The 13,343-nt window shown below is 36.8% G+C and overlaps 1 protein-coding gene across 3 annotated transcripts in view; it reads right to left on the bottom strand.

Annotated features, from left to right (window-relative positions):
* Positions 1–13,343, bottom strand: part of LOC131682300 (protein cappuccino) — a 40,158-nt gene extending 26,815 nt beyond the window's left edge. For 2 of the 3 annotated variants that reach the window (XM_058963682.1, XM_058963683.1), the window contains exons 1-2: positions 12,549–13,343; positions 670–1,227 (exon numbers count right to left, since the gene is read on the bottom strand). In XM_058963682.1, the coding sequence (XP_058819665.1) occupies positions 670–1,227; positions 12,549–12,921 (931 nt within the window). In that variant the 5' untranslated portion in view covers positions 12,922–13,343. The remainder of the gene's footprint in view (positions 1–669; positions 1,228–12,548) is intronic. The other variant, XM_058963684.1, reaches the window with a different exon arrangement.

The following is a 13,343-nucleotide window of genomic DNA, read 5'->3' as shown; positions in this document are numbered from 1 at the left end:
CAACACTGTTGTTGTGTCTTTAAATTTTATCCAACTCGACTGCATAAATCACATTAAAATTCAACAAAAAACACTAAAACTCAGTTATGCTACACTGCTCTTGCTTTGTGCCCCGTTAGTTTTTCACCATTCGGAACGCCCGCACTAGGTTTTTGATGAACGATATACATATTTCTGAATTGAAGAAGTGATGAATGCAATCGTGATTTTTTTTTGACCGCAGTCAACCACACACACAGCTGATAAGAAATTTGAATATTTAAACTAGATAGCTAATCGAAGGTAACATTTGGGAGGATCCCCCTCAACAAAAGCACCAACCAAAACCACTGCGAGATCGACTTATAAAATCGCGTAGGTCGCGTCGAAGTGCAAAGAGAGTGGTAACTGCACGATCAAGGTTGAAACGGTATTAAAGCAATTTTGTGCTACAATTTGATTTCCTCTCACTCTTTCACAACGACATGGCGTAACTGTTAACTGTACTTTAGGGTATATCATGGAGTCTGCGATGGTCCCAGTGGATTTGATTAATCGTGCCTTGTTGATTCAGGTTTTCCTTCACTATGTTTGTTATTGGGGGGACGGTAAGTATGTTCTAAAATGGAGGACCATTCAACCGAAAAGACCTGTTTATCTAAGTATGCATACAAAGATTGCAACACCTACCTTTACTTTGTGCCTCTATCCCGTGAAGTGCGGTCACGTTCTCACTGAGCAATTGAGCCCGTTTCCAGGAGTCAGTGGTCACTACGATCGATCCGGACGACGGGTCGTAGTTGTAGACGTTCAGCTGTTTTGTTGTGCCTTCATCCAGAACCAGTTTGCTACTGAGGCTGTTTGGGTTCGGCTTTGTTGCTATAGCAGCGGATGAAGCCGGTAATTTGTTGCTCGCCACTTCCAGCGATGGTTGTATTTGTGGTGTTTTGGTGCAATTGTTTGCCTGTGCAAGTGTTGCTGACTGAGTGGCGCTGATTGCGAGGCTGCCGGTTTCGTTGAAGGAGGTCACCGACTTGTTTGTGTCGTCTTCGTTGGCGTGTGCCTGTGCTTTGTTGTTATTGTCTGAACAGATTGATGTCGTCATCGTTGCTAAGTTATTGGCTACGGCCGCCGCCGCCGGTAGTGCGACGGCAGCGTCGCGGGCCATAGCTATGTCAGCCGCACTATCGGTGTCTAGCGGTACCGCGATAGGGCCACTATCGGTGATGTGCTGCGCTTCATGAGCTCCTGTTCGGTGAAAAAACAATGTAGAAAAAAGAGTAAAGATGATCGTGAAGGGGAAAAGAAATGGTTGGGAAGATACATTTTTATGGGTGCATTTTTTGTGCCTAATTAAGTTTCTTTCTATGCTTTATTACACGTTCTTCGCCTCTACGCCGCGTGAACAAAACTTGAAGATAACCCAGCGGAATTATCACTGTAGGTTTTTTATTCGCATATTCGTTGCAAATCAGTGCATGCAATTTAAATACTATGCGCATACAGTAATGTTTCGAATATATCACTATGCGTTTATATCAATACTCGTTTATATCACCCTCGATTATATCACGGTTTTGTCTCGATTATATCACGCTTTTTGAAAAACAGAAAAGGCACACTACATTTTGATCCAGTCAAGCCACATGTTGTGTCCTGGCACTTTAAATATTTTAATGTAGAATACATTTAAGCTTTCAATATAGGGGTCCCGTTTCAAAATATCGGCTGCGGCACCGCGTCAGATTTTGAACGTTAATAACTTTTATCATACTTAACAGAATGATTTGATTTTTAGGCCAATTTGTTGAAAATATGTTCCTCTATGCTGTATTAAAATTTTAAGTATGTATAACATGCACTAATAACAAAAAATTGTGTTTTGAAAAATCTTTCGAAAACGACTCGGAAAAGTGAAAATTTTCAGCCCATCCCGCACAGAGCCGTCAAAATGGTGGACCAACCGAACAATAAAATAATGAAAAGTTTATATATAGGTCCACTACATGTTTGTTTTATGATTATTCGTATTTGGTTGCTTGACGAGAGCAGTTAGTGGGGGAAAGACGGCATACTCCTTTGGTTAGGCCATTAGAAGCCGGACGGAAAGGAAAGGCTCACGCACGGCACGAGAACGAGCGAGAAAGCGATAGTAGTGCATATTAGCGCGATTATATAAATATCTGTCGGTCGGTTTTTCTCATTCGTATTCGTTCAAGTACTAGCAAGCAGCCAGTCCACCGAAGTAAAGCAGTTGGCAATGACGACGGTCCGAAAAAGTGCCCCAGCTACTGGTGACTCATCGGAACTGTCGCCCTGCAAGAATTTCGCCCCAACTAAAGGGCAACTAATCTGTAGGCTATCGTTCCAGCGTCTATATAAGAAATACGATGTGTGGAACGAAAGAAAGAGAATTTAAATTATCCTCTCTCGCTCGTTTTCGTGCACTGCTTTTCCATTCCTTTCTGCTGCTAATACCATCATAACTTAAACGAATGTGCATGTTCCCCCACCATCTCATGGCCAGTGTTGCCACAATTGCATGTTGCTATTACACTTTGAATTATTTTATCGATCCTCTCTAGTATTGATAAAATATAGAACGTGCAAAGTACACTAGTCGCATGCTTTTATTCGAACTTTTTGGCAGCCTCCGTTGATTAACTGCATAAATCGATTTGTTTGTGCAGCTCCTTGCTAGTAGCAAACTAAATAGCCTTTATCAGCGCTAACAAATAACACAAAAGAATTTAAATTTGTGAAAATATTTTCCTTCCTTCTTTTCAAATCTGTAACATTCTTTGAAAATATTGTTTGAATGTTGTTATTGAAAAACTGAACATGCAAGTTTGCTAGCACTGGCCACTACATTGAAGGTGATGGAAAGACAGAATATTCGTTTTGGTTATGCTAGTATTGGTAGCCGAACGGAAAGGAAAGGCGCAGGAATGGAACGAAAACGAGCGAGAGAGCGATAGTAGTGCTTTCTCGTGTGTTTATATATGAATATTGGTCAGTCGGTTTTTCTCATCATTCGTATTCGTTCAAGCACTAGCAAGCAGCCAGTCCACCGAAGGAAAGCAGTTGGCAATGGCGATGGACGGAAACAGTGCCCCAGCTACTGGTGACTCATCGGAACTGTCGCCCTGCAAGAATTTCGCCCCAACTAAAGGGCAACTAATCTGTAGGCTATCGTTCCAGCGTCTGGTTCGTGAGATTGTACAGGACTGCAAAGTCGAGCTACGCTTACAAACCTCAGTCGTAATGATGCCCCGAGAAGCCAACGATGCCTACTGGTTCGAGAATGCAAAATAGTGCGCCTGGTTTGTTCGAGAATGCAAAATACTGCACCAAACGCATAACTTTCAGGCCAAATATATTAAACTGGCTCACCGTGTCGCGGGGAGTGCGTCTGAATTATGCTCCCGCAATAAAACAATAAACGGTTCTTTTCAGGACCAATTAATTGTGTTCTAATAAGAGTTAAACTGAAATATCCATTTGAGGTGTTTAACAATTTTCAGCAAGTAGGTTAGAAATACGATATGTGGATAGAAAGAGAATTTAAATTATCCTCGCTCGTTTTCGCGCACTGCTTTTCCATTCCTTTCTGCTGCTAATACATCATAAATTAAACGAATGTGCGTGTTCCCCACCATCCCATGGCCAGTGTTGCCACAATTGCATGTTGCTATTACACTTTGAATTATTTTTTCGATTCTCTCTAGTGTTGATAAAATATAGAACGTGCAAAGTACACTAGTCGCGTGCTTTTATTCGAACTTTTTGGCAGCCTCCTTTGATTAACTGCATAAATCATTAGATTTAAATTAACGTCTCGAAGTGAAGTCACGATGCTCCGGTTATGTCACAGACATTACCCACCCATCTTTTTTTAGTTTAGTAGAGCGAATACGAATTACTATCGCTCTCTCGCTTGCTCGTTTTCGGGCTATGTTCCTTTTCATTCTTTCCTGCTACTAATACTAGCATAATCAAAACGAATGTGCGTCTTCCCACCATCCATTTAGTGAGCAGTGTTGCCAAACGCATTTTCAGTTTTTCATCAATAACATTTCAACAATATTTTCAAAGAATGCTGTAGATTCGAAAAAAAGAAAAATAGTTGGTGATGGAAAAGAATTCCCAATTAGAATTTTTAACCATAATTATAACGAATCATTTGAAAATTTCACATGCAAACGTAATTTCGTTGCATATCATTAGATTTGGATTAACGTCACAAGTGTAGTTACGACACTCCAGTTATGTCGCAGACATTACCCACCCATCTTTTAATGTAGAATATTTAGTCTAGAAATCAGAATGTTCCAATGGTCGTTTCAGGCGACTTCAACATAGATGTTTCAAAACAAGAGAATTTGAAATTTGTTTATTTTATGAATGAATGTTTCAAGCTTCGTTTGATCTCTGATCCATCACAAGCAACTACACTTGCAGGCACATGCATTGATCTTGTATTTGTCAAAAACGTCAATGCAGAAACCCGAAGATATATTTCGTACTTTTCATATCACAGACCAATACTTTTTTTAATTGATCCAGTGGTTTAATTTCAAATGTAAACAACGCTTGAAAAATTATAACCGGTTGACGACCTACACCTACACCAATCATGTCAGAATCACCTCCTGGACAACAGCTAAGCCCGGAAATAGTAAGAAGTCAGAAGCATCCAACGAAAATCGAAGCCAGCGCATCTCCCCACCAAGGCCAACAACGCCAACAAAAACGGTCCTTGTCAGAACCACCATCATTTTTGTAAAGAATAATTTGAAATATTCCTCGCCCAAATCACCTTTTGTCCGAAAATTCCAATGAATATCAACATATTTGAAGAACGTGTTCCTTATGTATTCTACATCTCTCCGGTTATGTCGCAGACATTACCCACCCATCTTTTTTTTACAATTAACTCTTGTTTGTTTACATGTAGGGAAATGACCTTATTAGTGGGTTTCGGACTATTTCGTTAAGGGTTTATATATGATAAGGTCGGTCACAAAGCCGAACTATTTATTCTTTTAACGTAAAGTATAAATTCTTAAGAAAGTATCTTAATTTTTTTTTATAGAGGTCCAAACAGTAAAAGCAAGTATATAGCACTTTTCATCCTATTCCTTTACGTGGGCGGAGGGCATGGCGTAAAACTTTAAACGTGAATAATCTCGAAATCATGTTTTACCAAAAATGTTGTTGTAATCACTAGGATTGCCGAAATATCTTCCAATTTTCGTTTTAAATTCTTCGTAACTCATTTGCCGTGTCCTAAAGCGGGTGCCTGATGTACCGGATAAAAAAAAATACTTCTTTTTTATTCTCTTAATTGTAGGAAAATCTAACAAAATAATGAGAAAAACAAAATACACAAGATATGGTAGGTATGCCAAGATATGCATTTTCTCTTGAATTGATGTGAATACTTTTCTTTTGGAAGGAGAATTGGAGATGTGACTATTTTTATGAATGTTGATACAACGAGGAATGAATCGTAGTCTCTTCAAATACATGGATTTTAATAGCCAAGATATTTGCCAAAAACTTTAACGTGCCAGATTCCTTCAAGTTTAGTTTTGGGTAGATCAAAAACTTTAAGAGAAGGTACGGGATACGTAAAGTGAAGTTGTGTGGGAAAATAATTATCCGCTAATGCCATACCATTTGACCCAATGCGTTGAACAAAAATGGCAGACGCTGCTCTAACCAACTCACACAAATAGGTAGTGTGTTAATAGAAACATGGCAAAAATAGGCTGGATTACCCTACTATGATTAATTCTTTTTGACTAACTTTAACTTGTATGACTTTTTAATGATAGAAATACATGGGTTAATGCTTAAATGTAATATTTTGTTTTGTTTTGAATATATCACGCTTCACATATATCACGCTAAAATACAGAACGACCGTGATATAATCGAAACATTACTGTATTTTTTTTCAATTTCGCTTGATTGCGAATTAGAGCCGCTAATGTTATATTAAATAATCAAACATTTCGGTAGTTTATGGGAAGAAATATAAACGTCGCATATTTTGAAAAAATAAATAAATAAATAAATAAATAAATAAATAAAATTTAAAAAGATTTTCAAAGAGCTCTTATAGTTTATTATCGAAATACAATTAAATTATTTATCATGTATAAGGGCTGATTCCTTCACTCACGCTCAACTTTTAAACTAGGCTTAGTGATGCGTCAAATCTGATTTAAAAGTTAAGCGTGGGTGACGAAATTGGACCTAAGAGCATGTTAGCAGAGGGATTGCATAGCAAGCGGTGTATTTAATTACAATAGATAATTAGGAAATGTGCGTTCACAGGATGAATTCGCATTTGGAGTGGTGATCACAAAAGTCCTACCGTCACATCTAGAACAAATTCCTGGCCAATAACCAAAATATTCTTTTTTGATTTTCTATTTCGTTATATTTTTTTACATACCTAAAAGCCTGCTGAATAACGTGGCAAAATTAGGAGTATGTCAAAAATTGTTAAAGATTTTGTGCATGGATGTAAAATGGTGATATTTTAAGGGTTTTTTAATCATCTTAATTATATATCCAGCAATATCGCTTTCTAGTGATGATGACTGTATTAAGTAAGACAATATTATTGCAAGCGTAGTTGAACACAACCATTTGTATAACTTCAGCCTAAAACTAACTGAACGTATTAGTGTTGTTGTGCATTGCACCAACTTTAAAAAATACGTTTGTTAAACATTTTATTTCAAATTTGTATGATAAAAAAGCTACATTATACGGCAAGATCCGGCAAAGTTGCTGAAGCAGTATTACAAAACCAGATTCCACCTATCCGAAAAACATAAGAACTTTTTCGATCTTGTCCGATCCACAAATTCCAAGCGATTTGAAAATATTGAACTTTTTAGTAATTTGAAGTACACCGAAATGCTGTAGGGCCAAATACTATGTTTTTCAAAATGTATCTATATGAAAATATGCTCAAAGGTTCCTTTTCTTCCCCCTTTTCCACTGATCAACTGTTTGTGAAACTGGAAAAACAAATGTATTCACAAAGATCACCTCGAAATTACTAGTATTCGAAAGGATTTAGATAATTGACCACTACACTGGTAGGCGGATAGATGCCACATTGTTCCAAAAACATGTTATTGTCTATTTTTTGTTCATATTAAGGTATAATAAGAGCAATAGAAACAACAAATAATTTTGGCCAGGATTTGACCCCCGTTACTCCTCTGTGCGTCATCGACTACCAACTCGATACAATCACGTATGTTAGATTGAAACTAGATTGGACTGGATAATAAAAAACTGCATTGAAAAAAATAAAACTTGATTGAACTTAGTTTAAATTAAATCACATAATGTTGACATTTCGAGTGTGAAGAGGGAAATATTCAAATCAAATAGATGGACGAATTGAATATTTCCCTCTTCACACTCGGGTTCCTTACGACGATATATGATTTCTTTTGATCTTAGAAGCGTGGAAGAATATTTATAAGCGTTAGAGTATTGAAGTAATCCCTAACAGTTGATAATTAAATGCTATAACTTTTGAGGTAGCACACGAAAAGTTTGTTTATATCTTTTTTAAATGAAACAATCTTAGTATATGAGTGGGGATATGCTCGTTCCTTGGAAAATACTGAAAGTTGGGGGTTTGAGATATTTTGTTTCAAATTCCTCTATATTTGATAACTTTTCTGCCCTACACAGCAAATTATGCATTTTTTGCAGGTTTTCTAAAGTAAAAAGATGGGTGGGTAATGTCTAGGACATAACCGGAGTGTCGTGACTACTCGTTTGACTTGTAATTCAAATTGAATGATACTCAATGAAATATGTGGGAATGTTTCAAGTTATTCTTTATAATAATTATGGTGGTTCTGAAAAGAACCTTTGTTGTTGGCGTCTGCGTTGATAGGGGATGCGCTGGATTCTAAGCTCGTTGAGACATTCATTCATGAAATGAACAAATTTCATATTTTCTTGCTTTGAAATATCAATGTTAAAATCTCTCGAAACAACCATCGGAATCTTTTTCCTAGCGTACAGAAATGAATCACGCTTAGCGAAAAACTAGGGGCGGGTAATGTCCGGGACATAACCACGATGATAATATTTTTAAAATTCTGCTTGTATCTCTTTCAAATGGCCAAATTTTACGCATTAAGTTCGATTCACCGGGCTCAGCGAAATTTTCCTGGGGATCCCATTCGTTAGTATATTCAGCAAAACAATTTTATTACCGAGTTCTCCGCATTGAATACAGGTCAAAAATTTCGTATAATGATTTCAACAAGCAGACAACGTACATGTATGACAGGTTGGAATGTTCTGAAGTGTTTTGGTGGAGGTAACAACATAATAAAATCGTGTATTGGACATTTTACAATGATTCTCCTTAACCCTGCAAAACCACGGGGTTGGCAGCAGAGGCTTAAGTTGTTTGGAAGAGATGACAGTTAATATATGATAACTAAAAATATAAAATTGTGCTATAAATTGTAAAGTTATTGCCGCGTTGACCTGAAAATTTGTCATTTCATTCATATAGGAACAATCATTGAAATTATGTCAATTTATGCTTTGCAAGATTTGAAATAACTTCGAAGTGTGGTCACGACACCCCTGTTATGTCATATACATTACCAACCCATCTTTTTCCATTTTTCATTTGTCCTAATAAGAACGGTTTGTAGATAACTATGTTTATACAAGACGAGAATCTTTTGAAACAATTCAAACCTTGCCGACGATTGTTTTTACTGCGTTCATACATATGATCTTTCCCTTTTCGCAGCTCACACCGAATAAGCACGCTTTGCATCAAGGCGTTCCTATTTATAAACTTTTCGATGCATATGAAAGGCCCTCCTTTTGTGCGATAAATGAAAATATTTTCATCATTCGTTTTGGTGTAGCTTTCGCTTAGTGGCATTTGCCACTTTCCCTGATTTTCTTGGAAGGATTTGCAAAAACTTTCGGGTTTGTAGATTAATTTGAAAAATATTTTTTTTGATTCACTGGTAAAAGTACAGAATTAACAAGCGCAAACTTAATACTAGTTAATAAAAGAAACTTTCTAATAAAATTCTTTTTCCATTTTGCATTCGTCTTAATAAGGACGGTTTGTAGATAACTATGTTGATACAAGACGAGAATCTTTTGAAACAATTCAAACCTTGCCGACGATTGTTTTTACTGCGTACATACATATGATCTTTCCCCATTTCGCAGCTCACACCGAATGAGTACGCTTTGCAGCCTTGGATGTTTTGGTGGCATTTTTAGTGGCAGTTACTACCGTCTTTTCAGTGACTGCGTTTCTTAGCCTTTGGCTTTTTGGCCTTCTCACCGCCACCACCTCCACCAACGTTTTTCTTCTCTCCGGTGGTAGCCGATTTGATTGGTCGTCCGATGCAGCTTCTCACGACCACGAACGTCTGTTATGCACTGCGTCTTACACGCGTCTGGCTTTGAGAAAAGCTGCGACACCCCTATTTATAGGTTTTATCATTAATGTTGATTCTCATTTAAAGTAGTTTTTGAACTATTTAAACAAATTTTATATAGTAAACAACGTATCGGTAGCAAGCGTTGAACGTTTTCCTTCCGATTTATGGCAATCCGTTTAGTAGAAGAAAAGTTATTAAGGTCCAAAATGTACGTAACGCTTTCGCTAATATGCACTACTATCGCTTTCTCGCTCGTTCTCGTGGCGTGCATGAGCCTTTCCTTTCCGTCCGGCTTCTAATATGGCATAACTAAAACTAATATGCCGGCTTTCCCCCACCAACTGCTCTCGTCAAGCAACCCAATACGAATATAGGAACAAACATGTAGTGGACCTATATATATAAACTTTTCATTATTTTATTGTTCGGTTGCTGCACCATATTGACGGCTCTGTGCGGGATGGGCTGAAAATTTTCACTTTTCCGAGTCGTTTTCGAAAGATTTTTCAAAACACTATTTTTCCGTTGATAATGAATGTCCATATTCCAAAATTTAATACAACATTGGTACAAATATTTTCGACAAAATGCCGAAGAAATTGATTAAATCCATTCAGTACAACAAAAGATATAAGCGTTCAAAATCTTACATCATTTTTCTTCCGAAAATTTTGAAAAGACTCCCCTATATTGAAAGGTAAGTCGTTAGTCACGACAAAAATAGTTGAAGCCAAGCTCAATATTTTTAATTAATTTTTTTTTAATTACCCATTTTTCTGCCCTCCATATTCACTAAAATCCGACAATTACCGTTACACACACAACTTATAGTTATGTTGTCTGACAAAAATACTAATATTGATAATTATAGCTCGACAAAAAATTTTATATGACGAGCAACTGATTATCGATATTATTTAAATTATCGGTACATAATGCAACATGTAATGGCCGCGGATTGTTGCATAACGATAAACTTTTGCTGGTGTGCTTTTTCAGTTGCTAAATCAGTTGAATAATGGTTTATGTACGCTTCTTTTCAACAAGTTTTGTTGTAGAAACTGCTAATCAACAAGCGGTGCTACTTCGACTGCATCCACTAATCCATCTTGCGTTTAACTTTCTAGTATGTTGAAAAATCTCACAATAAATATGTTTCGAAATTTTTTGCAATTAAATAATAGCAGAAGATGAAACGCATCTATGACCTATAATTGTTTTTGAAACTAATCTATATTTCGAGGTAGTTGAGGCAGTTCGTGGTAATTTACGAGTAAGTTTGGTACAATATGCCGACGATCGTACACAAGTTACCATTACTTGGTTATAACATAAATATAACGTATAAAAATGTCTGTTCATACAATTGGTCGTTTGTTTGAAGAAGCTCAAGGGATTTGGAACAAAGAAGATCGAAGATATAGAAAAGATCACTCAGGATATTTTCACTGGATTAATGGTAGCTTCCGACCCTATAAATTTCTACTTTGAGACATGAGCGAGTTTGCGATAAACTAGAATATCCACAAGAAGTACAAGACTTACTAACTTCCGTTACTGTTTATTGCAAAATAAACTAGTTTTAATTAAATACAGCCTAAACAATACAAAACAAGTTTTTCAGTACCATCATATGCCTGAAATTTATTGGTTTCGAATAATATATCGTTCAACCACATTGCGACACAACAGCCAAAATTTACGTTTTCCATGTTGGTAGAAAACTTCTTATTTGTGTTGGGACCACCCAAATCAATCCAAAACCTTTTTTTTATGAAATTATATATGCCGAAATGGAATCCAGAGTACTAAAATAACTTGTGATTTCGGAAGATTTAGAGATTTTGGCCAACTTTTATTCTGAGTAGCATCACTGCGCGTTGAAGAATGCAATTTTGATTATACTGTGCAAATTTCAAAACGACCAATGAATATTTGATCGAACTACAATTTTAACTAGCTGAAAAAGTGTTTTCCTGAAATAACGCGTTTTTATTATATCATTTATACTTCGTTCGCCTTCCATTTTTTGGGGTAACATTTTAAAGATTCGAAAGAAAATTTTTGGCCAGCACAAAATTTTTCAATTTTTTGAAACTTTCATGTTGGTGTAAACAAGGGATTTTAATTTTTTCGATTTGACTGTTAAACGAATTTTAACGGGTCTGTATTTCGCACCTACATATATGTGATTCAGTGAATAATTCTGAATAATTCTTTAGAATATAACAAGTCTTTGCGATGAACATATTTTGATATATTTAGGATTGAAATATTAGTGTTGGTGGTACATCTACAGTGACGACCGAAACAAAGTTTGCAAGTTTGACCCTTTTATCTTCAATGAACATTTCTAAAAGAATTTTTTTTTCTGCACGATTTCCAACGACATTCTGGGCAAACTTTTTATAGGATTGTTTTCTTCAAATCGAGTAAAATGGCGATTTGAATCAGCAAAACAGCAGTACCATACTCATTCCTATACAAGCTTTAAATATTAAACCAGCAACCAATCACTCCAATGTCACAAACTCCATGAATTTAACAAAATAGTCGTGACAAATTAACCTAGACAAACACCACGATATTTAACGAACATTTGCAAAATATGTAGTAGCACATATATCTGAACTCAATGGGTTAAAAGCCTATTACCCTAAGTCACAAAATAAAACCAGCGTGTCTAATGCATTATCAAAGTTGACAGCATTCTCAAAGACCCCTTGTTTTACGGTAATTGTATTCAGCGCTAGGCAAGTTTATTGGAGTATGTTTATTACGAGCTAATTCATTTGCCGTATCGTCTCAGCCCGAAAGTAATAAGCCCAAAGCGATCGCTTAGGTATCATTTTAATTATATGAACACATTTTGATTGCAAAAAAGGAACAGCAGCCATTCAAATAATAAAAATTTTAATTTCATTTTCCTGAGCTTGAATTAGCTCACGTTTTGTATACACTTTCTGTTCTCTTTCTCTCTCTCTCCTTCTTTCCCGATTGCATGTTAAGCAAGTCGCAGTATTGAAGATGGTTTTATCTAACGGGTATACTTTTCTGAAACTGTTTGCAATTTAGGCTTCTTTTTATGTATCTTACCTGTCTCCGTTTTGGAGCATTTTTCGAAGCAATCGTTTCCCGAGACAAACTCATAATCCCGTTTGGTGATAGCACCTTCCGCTAGCAATGAATCAGCTGATTTAGACAGATGACGACCTTGACTAGAGGATGCTGGAGTCGCTGTTGCACTACTACCATCAATCAATATGTGCGAAAAACCGTCCTCGTTCTCCGCATCCACCTCGGATTTGCTGCTGCAGTCAATGGCCATCGTTGAGGTACCGTCGTGGTCCACCAGCAGTTGCTTTTTCTTGCCAAATTTCATAAAACTGCGCCCTTTTACCAGATTATGCTTGGGCAGCTTCGGGACGCTGCTGTCTTTGGCTTCACTGGCTGCTTGTGTGTTTCCCATGGCACTGGATTCGTTACTGAGTTACAACTTCACTTGAGAGTAATCTTCCAAGCAACTAAAATACTATCGGCAGCGTGTAACTTTTACTGAATGCTATTTTTAACACCATGCATGCAATCATCAATGCATTCGTCGGCGATGTTTGTGTTTCGAAGTCTTGGGGTTCACATAATTCTTCACACTTCGCTGGAGCGAGTCGTATTGTTGTGGTGATTTTCCTATGATGCTTTTGGTATCGTCACCTACACAAGTGCTGTGTGATTCATTGAGTAATATGGTTAACCGCTAGGCTTTTTTCACGTATTGCCGCATAATAGCGCACCTTAATCGATAGTGTTTCAGTTTACAAAACATAAACATTGAAACCGAGAATCGTTTCCGAAGCTTTTGACTTTTCTTCTTATTTCCGTAAATATAACAAC

This window comes from Topomyia yanbarensis, chromosome 2, assembly GCF_030247195.1.
Source record: "Topomyia yanbarensis strain Yona2022 chromosome 2, ASM3024719v1, whole genome shotgun sequence".
Classification (NCBI taxonomy): domain Eukaryota; kingdom Metazoa; phylum Arthropoda; class Insecta; order Diptera; family Culicidae; genus Topomyia; species Topomyia yanbarensis.
Note: the sequence above shows the minus strand (reverse complement) of the source record. Positions and strands in the feature narration are given on the sequence as shown.